Here is a 20,713-nt window from a genome sequence, read left to right on the forward strand (position 1 = left end):
GTGGAGGTGGGTTTGATGCCAGCAGGATCTCAGACTTCACGCTGCCTGTTTGGGAAACGTGTGGTTTTGCAGAGAAGGAGCCTGGCACTGGGGCGCTGTAGAAATGGTGGCAGGGATTTAGCTGAGCACTTGCTTCCCTTAGAGTCAAGACTATGCTATTCTGAAAAAACTTGAACATGCATAAAAGAAGAGTAAAATCAGTCTCCCTCATCCACCAGGGGTATGGTACACTCCTGTCCTCCCAACACTTGAGAGGTTGAGACAGGAGGGTCAGGAATTGGACTATGTGAAATATTGTCCCAAAAATAGAAACAAAACCCACACTGGGCCAGATCAGAACTCTAAGGGTAGCAGGCACACACATGGTACACATACATGCAGGCAGGCAGGCAAAAGCAAATACATATTAAATGATTTAAAAACTAGAATCATGGACATTGGGAAGGATAGCAAGTGAGATCTAAGGATGGATAGTTGCATGTGCATGAAACCCAATTATTACTGTGCTAACCTAAAAAAGTTAATTAAAAATATGGAAGCCAGGCAGTGGTGGCACATGCCCTTATTCCCAGCACTCAGGAGGCAGAGGCAGGGGAATCTCTGGTCTACAGAGTGAGTTCCAGGGCAGTCAGGGCTACTCAGAGAAACCCTGCCTCAAATTAAAAAAATAAAAAGAACGACCACATCCTTGGGAAACAAGATCATCTTGCCGTGTTAAATTAAAACATGTCTGCTGTGTGTGAGAGTTAGCGCACACCACTGTGTTAAGTGTGGCTGTCAGGGCAGCTTGGTGACCCAGTTCTCATGTGGCCACATGGGTCTTGCAGAACAAACTAGTCTGGGTCAGCAACAAGCCTCCAAGCCATCTTGCTGTCCACATACACATTTTGGAAGATGCATTCCAAAAGCCAGAGTCTTGGCTTTATCCATTTCCCAGTGTGTAGTCAAATGTCCTTTGTTGTGAAGATGGCATTTTTACAATTGGCTTCTTCAAATCAGGTCCTAGGAAAGACTTGCGGGGTGGGGGATGAGGGAAGTCTATTTTAAAGCCAAAAATGGGATCACGATGCCCTTGCAGTTTGCCTCTCCGTTGCCCTTTAGAGCGTGGTGCCAAACGAAGCCTCATGCCAGTAAAGCAGCCACCAGGACTCCTCTGCTATCCACGTGGCATGGTATTTTAAGTCACTTCTCAACTAGCAGACATTTTAGGCTGTCCCCAGTTGGTCTCACTAGTAATTCTGTGGTTATTTGTCCTTATGAACTATTAAAGAAAAAAAAAACCCCTGCCAACTGTAAACAATTGTAAGGGTCGGACCAGCCCTTCTGGCCCTTGGAAATGGGACCTAACATCTGAGAGTGTCAGCAGGGGGGTCCTGAGGCCTCCTCCCTCCTCACATCCTTCCTAAAGCCTCCAGGAGCAGACAGGAAAGCCTGACTTTGTGGTTTGGAAGAAAAACATTTGGGAGCAAAAGGCTGGAGGGAGCTTGGGGATCAACAGGAGACTGGGCGTGTTTACCAGGAGGGAAAACAGACCTTTCAGGCTCAAAGGGTCCCTGGGGACCTGCTGCTTCCAGCTTCCATTTCCTCCTGCAAACAGGACGTGAAACTTAATTGTCCTCTCTTGGCTCTGGCATCCGTTTCTTTGCGGTGGGCTTTGTAGTGTGGCCTTTAGTGTTCAGCCTTTAAGGGTGGGCAGCTTTTTGGTTTTGTTTTGGTGTTTTTTTTTTTTTGTCTCACTACGCCTGGTGCAAGAAGTTGGACATAATTTAATATTCTCACACTTGCTTTTGCTCCTTGTCGTCAGAGCTGTGTGGCTGCCACACTGTGGTGGACAGTCTGCCTTGGAGGGTACTAACTGATGTCAGACATTGGGCCCTGAACCATGGCTCTGCTTAGGTGTGGGGAATAAAAGAGAAGTTGGGCTGGAGAGATGGCTCGGTGGTTAAGAGCACTGACTGTTCTTCCAGAGAACCCGGGTTCAATTCCCAGCACCCACATGACAGCTAACAACTATTTGTAACTCCAAGATCTGACACCCTCACACAGAGATACATGCAGGCAAAATACCAGTGTACATAAAATAAAAATAAAAGATTGTAAAAAAACCAAAAAGTTAAAGAGGGGCCAGCTTTTGACTGGCGGTTTCTCTCCGAAAGAGACTGAACTTTAAATATAGACCATATTCTTGCCGCCTTTCTTCTTCTTTGGTACTAAAATTGTATGGTAAATGGGGGTGGTTAATAAGCCGTATTGTGTGTGTGTATGTGCGTGCGTGTTCATTGATTCAGAAATTTTCTTTTTTTTAATGTTTCTCACTTATTATGATTTTGTTTTAAACCCAAAGATGCTCATTTCTCTTTTGGTACCTCATCTTCACCACCTTGCCAGGCTCTCTTCCGTGTGCTGCTGCTGCTGCTGCTTGGGAATACACACGGGAATAATGGGGTGGTCTCGGTGGAGGGGCTCCCACCTTCCTGGGATTTCGCTGAGTGGCAGAGTGTCTCTCACTTGACTCCTGTGTGCACGCCTTACCCTTTGGACCCCTGTTCCGGGGAGTTCCACTGCTGGTTTGGCTGTTGACAGCCTTCCTTGGGCTTGGCTTTGAAACTCTGCTTATCACCACAGCCTTCTCTGCCTTCGACCATTTTAAAAAGACCTTTAGCTTACATTTTATTGCGTGTGCACACACGTGTGTGTGTACCCCAGTGCGCATGAGGAGGTCAAAGGATAACCTTTCTGAGTCTATTTTCTTTCCACCATGTGGATGCCAGCGGTTGAATTTTGGTCTTACTCAAGTTAGTGACAAGAACCTTTGCCCGCCAGGCTGTGGTGACGGGACCCTTTGACCACTAGGCTCTCCCATCAACCCTTGAAGTTCTTTCACTACATTTTTTTCTTTATTTAGCTTTTAGACACTTAATTTTTAAGTGATATGTATGTCGGGGAGGTGGTACGTGCACAGGAGAGCAGGTGACTGAGGGCACCCCAGATCTTCCCTGGGGCTGTTACACATGGTTGGTTTGAGTTTTGAGGCACAGGTACTGGGAACTGAACTCCAGTCCTGTATAAGCTGTGTATGCGTTAGCTGCTGAGCCATCGTTTCAGCCCCACGATGAAATGAACTTTAGATTCATTCTGTAAACAATTTTCTGGAACGCTCAGTAGACCCACAAGAAGAATATGGAACATTTAGGAAACTCTGACCTCATTCTTGCTGGCCCAGCGGTACCCCAGAGGTTTGTTTAGAATATATCTGGACGTCCCTGCTCTCTTCCTTGTAAACTTTCCTTGAGGAAAGGTTTTTGTGCTGGCAGAGGGAGGACGTCTTGAAAGCCTGTTAGAGGATCTTGGTCCCAAGAATGCAGAACACCCATGCGACACATGGTTATTGGCAGCTACCAGGCACCACACTGCTTCTGCCAGAAACACCCGACAGGGCTCATATCACTAAAGGAATGGGATGTGTGTCTCTGGCAAGGAGGTCATGTGGTTGAGAGTCCTGCCATGAATCCCTACGGCACAGACCCCAGGCTCTTGGCTGAGTTCATAATTTAATATTGACTTATTGAAGTTGGACAGGAGGTAAAAATGCAAGAGAATGAAATGAACAGGAAGGAGCTACTTCTTGCCTGGAAATGACTGGCCACTTCCTGATCCTGCTTCCCCAAAAAAGAAAGAAAAAAAAGGAAATTCAAGATTTGGGTCCTTGGCCCAAACCCCAGGCTGGGGAGCAAGGCCCCAGGGGATAACCTAGTACTATTAATTTTGCTAAATGGACACTGTATCAAAGCTCCTTCTGAATAAGTCATCTCTAAACTCATTCCAGTCCTCATTAGACAAGTTTCTTCATGTGGTGTTGGTATGAGGACACACTGGGCAAAACGCAAGAGAACGTGTTTTTTGGTGTACTTGCCCATGAATGGATGCCTGTCACATACCCCTCCCGCCCAAGGCTCATAGGACATCACAGAAGAGGGGTGAAAAGATTGTAGAAGAGGTTGAGGAGTGAGACAAAATAGTGTCAGCCTTGACTGGACCACATACCCTCAGGAACTCGGTCACTATAATACCTGCACAAAATCAAGTCAATCTACAATCCTGAATGGGGGTCCTTTGGGGGGGCACAAGCCCCCACCCAGCTGAGAGGAGAACTATTGACAGTTTATGGCTTCCCAGGGAGGAAAGGTCTACTGTTGTTTGGGGTGTGGGCCTTGGTCAGTTGACCACGCTCCAGCGGATAACGTCACAAGCCCCAACTTCATGTCTTTTTTATTATTATTATTCTTTTATAACCCACCGAATCTGAGAAGTGCTTCCCATAGGCACATGGAAGAGGAGTTGGGGTGAGTGTGAATATCAAAATACACTGTCTGCATGTATGAAACTCTCACAGAATAAACATTTTAAGAAACGATTTTGGTTCTTTGAGGCTGGAGAGATGGCTCTGAGATTAGGAGTAGCGGCTGCTCTTTCAGAGAATCTAAGCTCAATTCCTGGCCCTCACATGGCAGCCCACATCATCTGTGAAGGATCTGATGCCCTCTTTTGGCTTCCTTCCGTGGGTACCAGCCATGCATGGGGTGCACACACATAGATACAGGCAACACACCTATACGTGTAAAATGAAATTTGATTCAAAAAGGACCCACAGGCTGAGAACCAGTGATCTAGAGCCACATGTGGTGAAGTAAACCTATAATCCCAGCACTGAGAAGCATCTTGAGTTCAAAGCTAGCCTGGGCTATATAGTGAAAGAGACGGAGTGAAGGGGGGGAAGGGAGGGAGAGAGTGTGCAGGCAGGCATAATAGCTCTTGCCTGTAATTCCAGCACTGAGAAGCATCTCAAGTTCAAGGCTAGCCTGGGATAAATAGTGAGACTGATGAGGAGAGAGAGAGAGAGAGAGTGTGTGTGTGTGTGTGCAGGCAGGCAAGCAGGCAGGCCATAATAGCTCTTGCCTGTAATTCCGGCACTTGAGGCAGATGCAGGACGTTCACCCCAGGTGTTAATAGGTTATACAATGAGTTCTAAGCTAAGCTAGGCTACAAAGAGAGACCCTGTGAAGAGCAAGGGGGCAAATCCAACGAACAGCAAAGACCACACATACAATTCCACCCTTCCTCTTCGAATGAGGTTTGGAGGCGGGGATGGTGGTGTCTCACGGTGGTGGCAGCCGCCACTTTCTGAAAGTGGTTTGACCTGGTAAACCTTCATTCACCCTGCTGGCCTATTCCCCCACACTGTAAGGTGCTTTGAGGTAACTGTGAGAAAGACAGAGCTTGCCAGAGGCCGTCTGGTGCTGGAGACACAAAGCTGAATAATGGAAGAAGCCCCTCCCCCTCGATGACCCTCGTCCTCCATTAGTCCAGTGAGGAAAGAGCCTAGAGCCAACCGCAGCAGTGAGCTGAGCCTCAGTGAGCAGACGCCGCAGCTGGGCAGCCCATGCAGGTGGAAGAGGGTGTGGAGGCAGAGAAGCATGAAAGCGGGTGAAGAGAAACCCAAAACTCCAATAAGAGCTGTTTCAGGTTCCAAAGACTCCACCCCCAGCACCCGCCCCACCCCCACTCCACCCATCCCTTCTTTGCTCCACCTCACCCACTCCTACTCCACCCCACTCCTTAAGGGATTTAGGGGAAGGCCTTGAAAGCCTTACAATATAAGCTTAGGAATTTCATCATGGTCCAGCCTGGGGATAATTTTTGCTCATTAGGAAGCTAATTCTGCCAGTTACACAGGTAGAGGGTGGAAATCTGAAATTGGGAAACCAGCTGATAATGTGACTTACTGGAGAGTCGGATTACCCATGAAGGAAGTGGGTTTTTAGCTGCAGTGAGGGCAGAGATGAGAGAGATGGGAGAAATGTTTAGGTAGAAGTTCATGAGCGCTGAGAGAGTATATAATGAGGGCCGGGGACAGCCAGGTGAGACAGCTCAAGCTTGTTATCCCAGCGTTCAGCAGGCTGAGGCAGGAGGATTTCTTTTGAGTTGGAGATCAGCCTGACTACATAGTTCCAGGCTGACCTGTAGTGTGATATCTCAGAAGAAAGCCATCGGGGTTACTAGAGACAGAAGCATGGAGACCTAAGACCTGGTCCAGTAATATGAACAAGCAACTCCAGGGAAGGTGGGATTTAGGGTCGACAGCCTGGGGCCGGAGATGCAGGGGCAACTGTAACTAGCAAGTATTGGCAGGATGCTCGCAACTTTCTAGACCTCAGCTCACTTGGCCTCTGTATCCGATCGTGCACTCTTACCGAAAAGCCCACCTCTGACTTCAGCGCCTCCTCTCTCCTGTGATCTACCCCGCACATCGACACCCTTGATCTGAATTCCAGTCCATTCTCTTTTACAGGCCACCCTCATTCCGACTTGCATCATGAGGTACCTCTCAGTGTTTATCTTGACCTAGATCTCTTCCAATCCTGAAAGTGGTGAAATCTGGGTGGCCTCGTGGTCCACCCCACTGGTAGGACACCTGCTTAGCCTGGGCACATCCTCTGAGTAGAGCCCCAGTAGCTCATATAGAAGTCATAGACTTCCTAAAACAGAAATGTGGTCCACCCCACTGGTAGGACACCTGCTTAGCCTGGGCACATCCCCTGAGTAGAGCCCCAGTAGCTCGTATAGAAGTCATAGACTTCCTAAAACAGAAATGTGGTCCACATATTTCCTTAGCAGTCATCCCGAGACTCCTCTTTTGAGTGGTTTCGATGGCCCGCAAGGCTCGGGTGATGTTCCTCATATCTCTTGTTCACTTCCCTTTGCTCGGTGGATGTTCTCCAGACCAGCTGGGAGGACCCCGGGCCCCAGACCTCCTAGACAGCTCCAGGATCAAATGCTGTGTGTTGACCTGGAAAGGCCTCCTCCTCTCGGCTGGCTTTCACCAGCCCTTCTCAAAGCCACAACACGGTGTGTGCCAGGCTTCCCTTGCTCTGCATTTTAACCGTCTGTTTGCTCTCTGGCCAGCATTAACACACACAGCTAACCACGTTATGAGAGGCCTTCTGCAGGTGCTGCTAGCCCCATTTTACAGACCAGGAAACTGAGACACAAAGAGCTTTCTCCTCCACGGGCACAGACTCAACAACTGGATCGGGTCCAGTGAGTTTTCAGGTCTACGGCAGGAAGCACAGGTTAGACCATTTCTTACTCATCACCGTATCCTTGCCCAAGGGCCTGGCTAATACACAGCTGTTAAATCCTTCCTGTCGGTCTCCGTGAGGTCATCCAGTTCAGTCACTCAGTAAACACTAAGTTCCTAGGGCTGCTAGAAGAAAGAGCAAAAGCAAATATCCTTTATACATCCATTAGTTGACAGGCAGCTCCTAAACGCCTACTATAAGTAGCTCCTGTATGTCTAGCTCTGGGCTTAGCGCTAGGTAGCAAAGACAGCATCTGTCCTGTAGGAGTTCAGAGTAGGTGAGATTCATGGGGGAAAACCTACAAAACAAAACCTATAAAAGGTCATCGCGTTTCTCTTCTGTCCCTAAAGTTATCATGGATGATCTAGTTCGTCCTAAAAATAATTCTGTGAGGGCTGATCCAGAATGGCTGGGTGTTTCCTGTGGGGAGCAGAGGCTGCTGGTCGGAGACAGGGCTTGGAGCACTGCCCTGAAAGGTTACTAAGGCTACAGCAAAATCCAGTGCTGCCATCTGCTGGCCACAAAGAAGAGGCACCCACGCCCAGGGTTTGTGAAGCAGTCAAGGACAGAAACCAAGTTCAGCCAGCATCCCTGTAAAACCTGTACGTGGTCTCAGACGTGGAGAATTTTCAACCTGGGCCCAGACATGTAGAATAGACACTCTCCAAACTGCAGCCTAGTTTTTTCTATTCTTGTCTGTCCCTCTTTTCTTTCCTGTGTGGGGCGCTGAGTTTTTGTTTTTTAATCCTGTTACTTCGGTGAAAATGTTTATCAGCTATAGTTCCCCAGTGGCATTTTCAGGGTCACTTACGTATACCTCTGTATCACCTGAAAATGCTTTACTTCTTCCTTTCCCATTTCATCCCCTTGATCTCCTTCAGTTGTCCAATTGCTCCAAGACTTCAAATACTGTATTGAAGAGGTATGGAGAGAGCAGACATGTGTGTCTTGTTCCTGATTTTAGTAGAATCGCTTTGTGTTTTTCTTAAGTTGATATTGGCTATGGGCTTGCTGAAAACTGCCTTTCCTGTGTTCACCTGTGAACACAGGATCTGTGAACCTGTATCTCTAACCTCTCCAGGACTTTGGTCATGAAGGGCTGTTGGACTTTGTCAAAAGGCTTTTCCGCAGCTAACGAGGTGATTATGCCGTTTTTATCTCTCCAGTTATTTATGTGGTGGGTTTCATTTGTCAATTTACATATATTGAACTATCTCTGCATCTCTGCGATGAAGCCTACTTAAACATGGTTGGATGATCTTTTTAATAATAAAAATGTGAGGTACGATAAATTAGCCATTTTAAAAGGCTGGAGAGATGGCTCAGCTGTTATGAGAGTGGCCTACTCTTGCTGAGGACCTGAATTTGGCTCCCTGCACTCACGCTGGGTGACTCACGACTCTCGGTAACTCCAGTTCCAGGGGTTCCAAGGCCCCCAAGGGCACCTGCCCTTGTGTGCACCTCCATTAAAAATAACAAAACAAATATGTTAAAATGTTCACAGTGGCTGGGCGGTGGTGGCACATGCCTTTAATCCCAGCACTCGGGAGGCAGAGGCGGGTGGATCTCTGTGAGTTTGAGGCCAGCCTGGTCTAGAAGAGCTAGTTCCAGGACAGGAACCAAAAAGCTACAGAGAAACCCTGTCTCGAAACCCCCCCCCCAAAAAAAAAAATGTTCACAGTGTTTGTATGTTTGGTGTTGAAAAGGAAATGGAGAACATTATAGTAACTCCTTCTTGAGTGCCATTTCCCGTTCTAATCCCTGAAATAAAAAGAAGGCTGGATAGTGGCGCACACCTTTAATCCCAGCACAAAGATCTCTGGGAGCTCGAGGCTAGCCTGGTCTCCACAGTGAATTCCAGGACAGCCAGAACTACACAGTGAGACCCTGTCTTGAAAAAAAAAAAAAAGACAACAATAATAAGACCTGTTTATGGAAATAAAGCCCATAAAGTCAGAATTTCTAGTGTAAGACTTTAAGACAATCCTGAAGCCATTTTTGAATCCTCTCAGCCTCTGTGCCATAGTGCTTCCCCTCCTCCCCTGGGAACCAAGGACCTAACAGCTACACTCACACGTACTCAGTTCCTGAACAATTACCCATATACGTATGCTTTGGTTCGGTCCCCTGGGAAACGGGGTCAAAATGACCTCTTACCTCATCTGATCTGGCAACAGCTCTCCAGTCAACTATTGGTAATAGCCCTTTCGAATAAGCTAATCAGAATAGTCAAAGAACAACCCCCCTTGCTTCTGTGGCCCCTTTAAAAGTTGACTGTACCTGCTATTCGGGGTCCCTCGGCTTCCCGAATGCTGGGGGACCCTGTCATGACAGAAATAATAAAATCCTCATGCTTTTGCATCGGCTGTGGTGTGTGAGATGGTCTCTGGGAGCGACTCCTTCTCGGTGTTTGGACGCTAGAGTCCAACACTAGCACGTCTTATATTTTGTTTTTGTCACTACTAAAAATTTTTAATAATTTTTGTCACATGAGGAAAAGACGGACTTGTTAAAAAATTTAAAGGAACCTTATATATTGTTATCTAATTTCTTCTATTATGCGATTTTCTATTTACTTTTCTCAGCTAAAATTAGAAGATAATAGCTTTAAGTACTCTAGTTTTAATTAATTTTTTGAGATAAGGTCTCTTTCTACATAGCCCTGGCTGTCCTGAAACTCATTATGTTGACCAGATTGGCTTTAAACTCCGATCTGCCTGTCCCTGCCTCCTGAATGCTGGGATTAAAGGCACGTGCCACCATGCCAGGCCTTCTAAATTTTTAATTTTTTAAGGTTGTTTTTATGTGCGTGAGTGTTTTGCCTTCACATATGTTTGTACATCACATGTATGCCTGGTGCCCTGAGAGGCCAGAAGAGGGCATCAGATCCCTTTGGAGCTGGAGTCACGGACAGTTGTGAACGGTCATATGGGTTCTGGGAACCAAATATTGATTCTCTGGAAGAGCAGCCAATATTCTTAACCATTGAACCATCTCTCCAGCCCCTAATAATCCAATTTTAAATAAAATAGCTCATATAGTACAAATATCTGTAAAAGGAGGAGAAGATGCATAGTTAATCTAATATTTATTTATTTATTTATTTATTTATTTAGGTTTTTCTTTTTCCTTCCTTGAACTTGCTCTGTAGATCAGAGCTGGCCTCGAACTCACAGAGATTCGCTTGACTCGATGGCCTCGAACTCAGAGATCTGTCTGCTTCTATTTCTCAAGTGCTGGGATTAAAGGTGTATGCCACTACAGCCGGGCTGACAGGCATTTTAAACAACCAAACTTTGCATATTTAGCAAAGTTTGGTTGTTTAAAATGCCTGTTTTCGGCCGGGCGGTGGTGGCACACGCCTTTAATCCCAGCACTTGGGAGGCAGAGGCAGGCGGATCTCTGTGAGTTCGAGGCCAGCCTGGTCTACAAGAGCTAGTTCCAGGACTGGAACCAAAAAGCTATGGAGAAACCCTGTCTCGAAAATCCAAAAAATTAAAATAAAATAAAATGCCTGTTTCCTATTCTGCTACCTTTACTTGGTTAGTTTATGGTGTATTGCTCCTGTTTTATGTGTCACACTTAGGTCATGCACAAAAAAGCCACTAGATCATAATGGCTAGTAGGTTCGAATGCTATGATCCAGGAGTTTCTTCCTAACCCTTTACCAGTCTTTTCTCTCTCCTGAAGACAACTATCCTCTTAGCTACTCAGCCTCCTCTGTATGGATCCTAGAAATGAGCCTTGCTAGCGATGATGAAAAGTTAGGATTTGGTCCCTGCATGCACAAAGTGTGATGCTTGGTAAGCCTGGGAGAGTGCAAACCAGAGTTCCTGGAAAGATGCACGCATCTGGGGGTCTTCTGGAGAGCTGATGGATAGATTAGAACTTCAGTGTTTGTAGGGAAGTGGAATGTTGCAGCTACATCGCCTAAATACAGTTTATCTTCAGCTCTTTAGCTCCCGGAAGACCCAGTCCTTTTCCCGGCTTGGTGTCTGACCTAACACCCTTGTAACTAACAGGTGGAGAACCTTTATTATGTTCATAGTAACAGACTGCTATCTTCCGCCAACAAAAAGGCTGAGAACGTTTTCAGGGAGCCTCCGAGGCCATCGCAGAGATGTCTCTGCTTTGCTGTAACCTGCATTTCTACCAGTGTTTGAAAAGTGCCTTGATTCATGATTTTCTTTGTTCTGTTCCTAAAACTTCATGAACCCAGTGCCATGTTGGAACTCAAGTCTGTGTTCCCAGGCCGTGCGTCACCTGTATTTTGCACCATCTCTTGCCCCCTTTAAAGTGAGAGCTGTTTTCACCTTTGCTCTTCGTTCCTCCTGTGTACTGACATATGGGAACTACAGTGCTGTGGCAGGGCTCACGTCAGAGCCCCGTGGCCTCATGTCCTAGCCCGCTCCCTTCCCAGGATGCCAGCTTGCTAGGTCCTGTGACTAACCTTGTGAGACCACAGGGGTCTGTCCCAGTTCCTCTGTGAAACCCAGTTATATTATTAGCAGGAGAAAAGATACACAGTCTTGCCTTTATGTCTAGGAAATAAAGATGAATACTATCGTGAGTTAGATGTTTCTTACATGTTTACAAACTTGGAGCACGTAAAATATACCCACATCAAAAATTACGGTTTCTACTTAAAGCATTTATTTCTGCAGATGCGAGGTGCCGGTGGGATGTCACCCCTGGAAGCTGCACTTGGGCTCTGCAAACTGTGTCCTTTCTAATCTTGCCAGTTCAGACCATAACAGGGATTTGACATTTGTAGCCACTGAGCGAACTGGGTTTGATCCCTGGAACCACATACAGATGAAAGGACAGAACCAACTTCATAACATTTTCTTCTGACCCCCTGGCCTGGTGTATCTGCGTATGCATGGGTGTGCACATGTGTGCATCCATGCGTGTGTACTGTGATATGCAATACAAGATGCCACATGACCTTGATACTAGTTTTTCCTCTGTCGAGGCAGGAGAACAGGACAGGATGAGGGTTGGAAGACTCCGAAAGCCTTCTGAAGGCTGGAAACGCCTCCCAAGTGAGGCCAACTAAAACCAGCTTTTCTGCTGCTACGGCAAAAGCCAGTGTTCAGACATAACCCGTGCTTATTATGCTGCGGAAACACACCCACCTGGGTAGAGTTAAGATGCTAATCAAAAGTACAACAACATACTAAGTTGTATGTAGAACTGTGTGTCAGCAAGATATGTGGGAAAGGCCGAATCCTTGTGGGCAGCTGCTCTTAGAACCACTAAACGTTTTCTTGCTCGAACCCAGCTCCTCCCACATGGAAATGCACTGTCCCTTCATGGGCTCTGTTCTGCTGGGACTGCAAGTCTGTCAGTCCCTCCCTCGTTCAGGGACACCAGAAACCCTCCAACCCCTGATATAGATGATTGGAGTTTGCATAGGCTGAGCACCACAGGTCAAACAGCCTGAGAAGGCACGGGCAACTATGCAAAGTTAAAGTAAGTTGGCTGCTGTCCCGTGCTGACCCCGTGCTAAGGGGGTGTGTAAGATTCTAGGTATCTGGTCCCAGGTTTGAACCTGGAGGGGCCGGCTATGAAGACAGGACAATAATGGACTATGGCAAAACAAAAGGGAATAAAAAGGTTCTTACTGCCGTCTTTGCTCTTGCTTGTGAATTATTAGAAAGGGTTGTCCAGGATATTCACTCTCATCAGGAATTTGTTCTTTTGAACATCCTGAAGGGCTACGTTGCCTGAGGCAATTCTATCCCATGATGGAAGGCTCAGGACGGTCTGAAGCCACTGGTCTCCTATGAACTCAGAGGCTGAGTACCACCATTCCTGAGGGGAAGAACAGAGAACAAAGGCCTGGTCAGTGCTCGTGGTCAGACTCCAGAAATGATCGCATGTCCTGAGCATGTTTTGTTCTAAGACAGGTCTCACTGTGCAGCCCTGACTGGGCTCACCTTGAATTTAGGCTGATTCTCCTGCCTCTGTGACTGACGAGCTAGAATTATAGCTCGTACTGCCACACACAGCTCTGGCTCCTTTGAGCTTTTAAAGACAAGGGAATCCACAGGCAAGAATGATCTCTGATGGAGGAGGGTCATCTTTCTATCTGTTGATTTCATTGGTTAAGCAATAAAGAAACTGCTTGGCCCTCATAGGTTAAAACATAGGTGGGTGGAGTAAACAGAACAGAATGCTGGGAGGAAGAAGCTGAGTCAGGGAGCCGCCATGATTCTCCCACTCCAGGCAGACGCAGGTTAAGATCATTCCTGGTAAGCCAGCTCGTGGGCTACACAGATTATAAGAAATGGGCTAGTCCAGGTGCGAGAGTTAGCCGAGAAAAGGCTAGATATAATGGGCCAAGTGGTGTTTAAAAGAATACAGTTTCCGTGTAATTATTTCGGGGCATAAGCTAGAGCTAGCCATGTGGGCGGCTGGGTGCCGGGGACGCAGCCCCGCCACTCTTATTACAACCGCCACTCTTATTACAACCGATCTCTTTACTTTTCGTTCTTTTGTTTTTGTTTTATTTGTTTGTTTGTTTGGAGACAGGGTTTCTCTGTGTAAACAGCCCTGGCTGTCCTGGAACTCACTCTAAACCAGGCTGGCTTCAAACTCAGAGATCTGCCTACCTCAGTGTCCTGAGTGCTGAGATTAAAGGTGTGTGCCGCCACCACCTGGCGGTGGCTGCTGCCGCCACTGCTGTCGCTTCTTCTTCTTCTTCTTCTTCTTCTTCTTATTATTATTATTATTATTATTATTATCCCCCCCCTCTCTCTCTTTCTCTCTCTCTGAGATGATTCCACGCATGTGGCTGAGAATGATTTTGAGCTCCTCATCCTCCTGGCTCTGCCTCCCAAGTACTGGGATTACAAGCCTGCGTTAACAGGCACAACTGATGAAAATGATTTTCGTTGTATAAATTAGCAGGACGTGGATGCATCTTCAAATTAAGTACCCATAATTGCACGTGTAGTCACTCATTTCACAATACCATGCTGGGTGCTGAGCCGAGTTTTATCTTTGAACATTCCCATGTGCACAGTCATGAAAGCAAAAGGAAAGTGGAAGGAGCCACAGAGATGGGGAGAGACCGTGCTAAGGGGGTTTGTATGAGGGAATTCTCTGAAGAGTAAGAAGAAATGCATAGTCCTGAGCTATAGATACAGACCCTTTTTAGGTAAGGTCTGTGAGAATCACTGTGGCTGGAATGTGTGTCTATCCACCACAAACCACATGTTGGAGCCCAACCCCTAAGGTGATAGTAATGAAAGCCAGGGTTTGGGGAGATCCGGTTCTGAGGTCCTTGGGGTCTGTGTCCTTACAAAAGAGCATGGGAGCTCTTTGGACAGGCAAAAAGTAGGGAGAACAGAAAGACAGGGAAAATTAAGAGAACACTAGGAAGGAGGGAGTTGCTTGCTCTAGATCAGTGGTTCACGACTTGTGGGTCATGACCCCTTTGGGAATCCAATGACATTTTCACAGGGGTTGCCCGCCCCCTTCACTGGAGTCAGCTAAGACCATCAGGTATTTACAATTCATAACAAAATTATAGTTATGAAGTAGCAACAAAAATTTTATGTTTGAGAACCACTGCTCTAGAGTCTGGTTGAAGTTAAGAATGCCTGCTCTGTTATCAGAATGGGTTGTGAAGCTTACCATGTGGAGGCGAGCTTCCTCTCCCATACAAGGATCTTAAATATGAATACTAAAATAGTAACAATCCATGCTAAAGCCCCACAAGTAACTTTGAATATGCCTTTGTGCCTTCCCAAGCTGTGAAGCTGCAGGTTTCTGGAAACCTCAAGGGGGGAAAAAAAAGACCATAAACATAATTTACAGCTTAAAAAAAAATCTTAGCTTACTTGTGCTGTCCAGGAACCACCTTTGGACAATGCAGTTTCAGAGGCCACCAGAATCCCACAGTAAATGAATCACTCCTGAAAAGCTCACATTAAGTTGTGTGTGTGTGCTCTCCTTTCTCTAAGCACTATTAATGCCCTGCTTAAACCCGTGTTTAAGCCTCCTCTTTCTGCCCCCCAGTTCTACTTCTGTTTAAGGGATTTAGCCTCCGATTATTTTCAGCAGCAATGTCAAGAATCCTGGCTTCAGTTGAGTGGAGGTTCTCTCTAGGGAAGTCCTCAGGCGTTGGGTGGCAGAGTGGGGCTGTCTCTGGATGCTGCTCCTCCTGCCGCTGGTGTGGGCACAGCCAGAGGCACCATCAGTGAGGAGATCCTCCTCCTCAGATATTGAGTTCTAGCGCCATAGTCTTAGACTGACCAGCCTGCAAAACTGTGGGCAGTGAACGCCTCCTCGTAAGCCCAAGTGGACTAAGACAATGACTTCCCATGCTGCCTAAAACCCAACTAAGAAGTGACTTCTGTTGCTTCCTCAGAAGGGTGAGCGCCCACATACATAACCCCAGCACACACAGTGGCCTGGTGGCTGCTGGTACGTACCTTGCTCATGCTTAGCCAGCATTTCTCCAACAAATTTCCTTGTGCCTCAGAAAGCTCCAGAGCTGTCTTCAGGAAGAAGTCACAACTATGTCCATCTCCCATTAGTATGCATACATAAGCCATGAGATGGTAGAGCCTTGGGTAGAAGACGGGGCCAGTGGTGTTTTGAGCCACAAGGTTCTCTAAGGCCTAGAGAAGACAAATGACAAATATGACCAGGGGCTGGAGATACAGATGGCTCAGATGGTGAAGTGTTTTGTCAACAGGAGCTCAATCCCAGAACCCACATTTAAAAAGCATGGCAAAGGCTGGGTGTGGTGGCAAAGAACCTTCCCTAGGACTCGAGAGACAGAGTCAAAAGGATCTCTGTGAATCTGAGGTCAACCTGGTCTACACAGCAAATTCCAGGATGACTGGAGCTATAGGAGGGAGGGAGGGAGGGGGAGAGAGAGAGAGAGAGAGAGAGAGAGAGAGAGAGAGAGAGAGAGACCAATGCATGGTGTCACAAGCTTAAAGTCCTGGCCTATTAATGAGGCCTGTCTCCATCGCTTCCCCAGTAACCACAGATGACTGGAAACACCTTATACTGTACCTGTGGTTTTGCTTGACTCATGGGAATGAGTCAGTTTCCTAGGTTTGTGGGAAGAAAGAGAGTTCATAAACTATTGAAGACTCACTAATCTGACTTTTGATTTTAGACCTTGGCCTATCCTGCAGATCTGTAGTATCCCTGGGTGTGATAGTTTAGGAATCGGTGTGGACATAAAGAGATGTGGGGTACCAGCAATTGAGAAGATTGCCTTTCCTAAAATGAATCCTGAGGTAAATCGTTTCAACAAATTGGCATGTCCTTAACTCAAGCTCAGATAACAGAACTTAAATAGGGCCTGTGAGATGGCCCAGTGGGTCAAAGGCACTCGCCACCATGGAACCCGAGTTCCATAGTTGGGAGCCACACTGGTCTCCATGGGTTCACTGTAGCATGAACAAGCTCTCTCCTCTCTCTCTCTCTCTCTCTCTCTCTCTCTCTCTCTCTTTCTCTCTCTCTCTCTCCCTCTCTCCATGGGTTCACTGTAGCATGAACAAGCTCTCTCCCCTCTCCCTCTCTCTCTCTCTCTCTCTCTCTCTCTCTCTCTCTCTCACACACACACACACACACACACACACACACACACACATCAAATGTAAAATAAAAGAATTATGGACCAAGAGCATGATTGCACTAAGCATCAGTTCCCACACAAAGGGCTGTCTTAAAATCTTGAACTTGAGAGTTCGAGTCCAGCATGGTCTACAAGAGCTCGTTCCAGGATAGGCTTCAAAGCTACAGAGAAACCCTGTCTCAAAAAAAACCAAAAAAAAAAAGAAGAAGAGAAAAAAAAAATCTTGAACTTGGAGGAGGATGACCCCTATGGACAGTGAAGGAATCACATGTAAGATTCTTTAAAATACAAAACAAAATAAAACCCAGTAATATGCAAAACAATGTAATGGTGGGAAGCCAGTCATCAATAGTCTATTTGATAGCAAATTTCAACAAATAAAAATATATGCATATACACATGAAGCAAAAACTTGAGTAGTGGTGTCATACAGTGTATAAAAACTACAGTCCCGGCCAGTGGTAATGGTGCACGCCTTTAATTCCAGCACTCTGGAGACAGAGGCAGGTAAATCCCTGTGAGTTCAGGACCAGCCTGGTCTACAAGAGCTAGTTCCAGGACAGCTAGGACTGTTACACAGGGAAACCCTGTCTCAAAAAAAAAAAAAAAAAACCAAAAAACCTACAGTCCCTAAATAGAGTAGTTAAAAACAATTTGATTTTTATTTAAAATTTTATTACATTTATTGTGTAAGTGTGAGTGTGTGTGTGCTCACATGTGCTACAACATATGTGTGAAGGTCAAAGAATGACTTTCAGGAGTTGGTTCTCTACGTCTGCTATGTAGGTCTTGTAGATCAAATTCTAGTCATCAAGCTTGGCTGCAAGAATCTTACATGCTGAGCCATCTCTCCGGCCGTTTTCGTCTTTCTTTTAGAGGGTTAAAAAACAAACTTTTAGCATACATAGGTACAAATTCGGTATCGAGCAGACAAGTCAGGAGGTAGATGGGAATGCTAGGGGAAGAATTTGTGCTGGAGGCAGGGAGTAGCCTCACCTTGAGTAGCTCAATCCCACTGGCCTGGGCGGTCTCAGCTTGCTCTTCTATTTGCTTCTGAAGGTGGAGGGCTTGCCCTTCCATGTACCTAGAGATTCCTTCATAGTAAAGAACTGTTGGGGTTCTTCGTGCCACGAGAGTTTTAGCTCTATTGGAAAATTTGTAGAAGTTGTGCCATTCCTGAAGTCTGGCGTACCTGCATCGCCAGAGAAGAGATGGCAATCGGTATGGCTCTCCGGATGGGCTGGTTTCCTGAGAAATCGCTCTGGATGTCAACTTTCAGTACCTTGGCCCTCAACCTGCCTCCTGTCTGCTACAGCAGAATGGTGGGTAGGTGATACGGATCAAGGAGAGGGTGGAATCGTGAGATTCGGGAGGAACAGAGCCCTCAGGAGCAAACGTGGAGTGTTGGCCACCATCTGTTTATGCTCCCTGGGCTCTAGGAAGTGAGGCAGATCACACACTTCAGAGTGGAGGAAGCTGCCCCAGTTGCAAAGAGAGGTGGGCTAGCAGTACTCAGGGTGGCCTGCAGGTGGGCAGGTGTCACTCGTGGATTCCCAGGTCGGGTCCAGATTTACTAAACCACTCAGGCTCTGGGAGTAAGGGCCAGGAATTTGAGCAAACAAGCCTTCTGATGATTCTTTTTTTTTTTTTTTTGGTTTTTCGAGACAGGGTTTCTCTGTGGTTTTGGAGCCTGTCCTGGAACTAGCTCTTGTAGACCAGGCTGGCCCCGAACTCACAGAGATCCGCCTGCCTCTGCCTCCCGAGTGCTGGGATTAAAGGCGTGCGCCACCACCGCCCGGCTTCTTCTGATGATTCTTATGGCCCCTAAGTATGAGAAGCATTGGCTTGGGACACAACTGTTGCAAGAACATCCCGACTGGAACCGAGAGCAGTGAGGAATGAGCCCAATTGCGAGATGGCAGAGCCTTGGATTACTAGCTTACACTGGTGTACCAATTTGATAGTGAGCCTTATCTGGCAAAGGTAATGTGGGGCCCAGAATAGCTTGGCCACCCTGCTGCCATGTTACTGGCAGGCAACACCGGGTTCCAGGAAAAGCCATAAGCTGACACCACCCAGGGAGGGTCAGTACCTGACATTCCAACCATTAGATAAGATCACCAGATGCCCTGAGCCCAGGACAAACCTGTTTGCCTTTTGCCAAGATACCCCTAGACAAATGTCTACCAATCAGGATCATGAATCCCGAAAATCCCCTCATCCCCAACCTCTGTTATGATAAAAAACAAAACAAAAACAAAACAAAACAAAAAAAAAAAACCCTACTCTGCCTGGGCTTGGCACTTGGCTCTCAACTGCTGCATCCGACAGATGGAGAGTCCAGGCTTGAACTTGAATAAACACTCTTTGCTTTTGCATATGGATTTGGTCTCCATGGTGATCTTTGGGGGATGTTCCTCACAATCTGGGCATAACAGGTAATTTTCTGGATGTTAAGTTCTCCTATGTAATTTAATTTTGTGTTTAAAGCATGGTCTCATGTAGCCTAGGCTAGTCTTCAACTCCACCTCTGAACTCTTGATCCTTCTGCCTCTGCCTCCCACGGAGTGGGAGCATAGGAGTGAACCACTATGCTCGCTTTCAAATATGTTTTTTTATCAAAAGTCATTCGACTTCAGTTTGGAGTTGCTCTAATTTCATGACAAAACTTTTGATGAGTCATACTAGACAACCTGGCTGTGTATAATGTGATATCGAAAAGAGGATGGGGGGTCTGTAATGGTCTGTCCTGTCCCTGAAAGAGACAGGCCCTGCCCACTCCCAGAGGCAGGCAGATGTTCCTTCTGCTTCCCAGTCTGAGATCTTTCTGTCTCTCTCCCAAAGAGGCAACTTCTGCCTCTCTCTCTTTTCCCCACCTCTCCCCTCCCCCTCTCTGTTTCTCTCTCTTTGCTCTTCCCCCTTCTCTCCTTCCCTTCCATAACCCACTAAATAAATATCTAAGTTCACTCTGCATGGAGTGCCTATCTGTCTTGGTCTCTCACCCACCATACGGCTCCCTGCCTGGGACTGGTTGCTTTCGTGGCCTGCCATGGTCTCATGGCCCACTGCCCTCTGCCGCCATTCGGGGACCTGCAGCACTTTATTTTTACCATTACAGGGTCTCAGTCTAGGAGGTAACATGGAATTTGGTTTTTTCCTGATTTACCTTGAGGCTGTACTGTTTATCTCATTCTGAAGGTATGGTCCCAGCTTCAGGCTTATCAAGCTAATACAGTGCTTCTTGCCTGACTGTTCTCTGTGAGCAACTCCAGTGGGGCCAAAGGTCTGGGGTTATTTCCCTGTTCCTCTCACTTCTCCAGTAAGGGGTGACTTGGTTAGTGATTTGGGAGCAACTGAGATAAGCCCTGCTCAGTACCTATGCCGTCTCCATCGTAAGAACCAGTTAAGCTGACAGGGAACATGGCATTGAATTTCTCCGCCATTGGACAGGAAGAGGCCTTCCTTGATGGGGAAACCCACGGTTTCTACAATGTCCTGCTGCAGAGTAGTTAGGTCTAATACTGGAGCCTTAGTGTTATTCCCTGCAGATATTATATAGCCCATATCCTCCAACGTCACTACCTCAAAATAACGTTTTTCCATCTGTTTAGATCTGGGCAGATATATGCGGGCAACTGGTGCTATTTCTTCATGTGCCCGAACCATAACACTCCTTAGAAACTGGTCCAGTTGTCCTTCAGTAGCCCCCCAGTGCCAGGATGCCCTCAGCCCCACAGATGCTCAAAACTCTTCCATCAAATGGTGCAGCATTCACAAATGCCATGCACATCTTCTTGCAGCGTCGCTAGATTCCTGATAATACTGACTGCAGCCTAACCTGTGTAAACAGTTGCTACACTTACTGTGTCAGGAATAATGACTAGTCTCCACATGCTGGGGACAGTCCCAACTCTCCCCCAAACCTCATAGCTTCTCTCCTAGGTTCACGAACCCACAGACACAAAAC

The 20,713-nt window shown here is 46.8% G+C and overlaps 1 protein-coding gene across 2 annotated transcripts in view; it reads right to left on the reverse strand.

Moving 5' to 3' along the window:
- Positions 1–20,713, reverse strand: part of Adcy10 (adenylate cyclase 10) — an 84,915-nt gene that overhangs the window by 4,623 nt on the left and 59,579 nt on the right. The window contains exons 30-33 of one of the 2 annotated variants that reach the window (XM_041662633.1): positions 17,743–17,938; positions 15,584–15,772; positions 12,865–12,956; positions 11,778–11,999 (exon numbers count right to left, since the gene is read on the reverse strand). In XM_041662633.1, coding sequence (XP_041518567.1) covers positions 11,975–11,999; positions 12,865–12,956; positions 15,584–15,772; positions 17,743–17,938 — 502 coding nt within the window. In that variant the 3' untranslated portion in view covers positions 11,778–11,974. Of the gene's footprint in view, positions 1–11,777; positions 12,000–12,766; positions 12,957–15,583; positions 15,773–17,742; positions 17,939–20,713 lie in introns of those variants that run through there. The other variant, XM_041662632.1, reaches the window with a different exon arrangement.

This window comes from Microtus oregoni, unplaced genomic scaffold (genome assembly GCF_018167655.1).
Source record: "Microtus oregoni isolate MIOR12 unplaced genomic scaffold, Mior012 000013F_ref0000133, whole genome shotgun sequence".
NCBI classification, from domain to species: Eukaryota; Metazoa; Chordata; class Mammalia; order Rodentia; family Cricetidae; genus Microtus; species Microtus oregoni.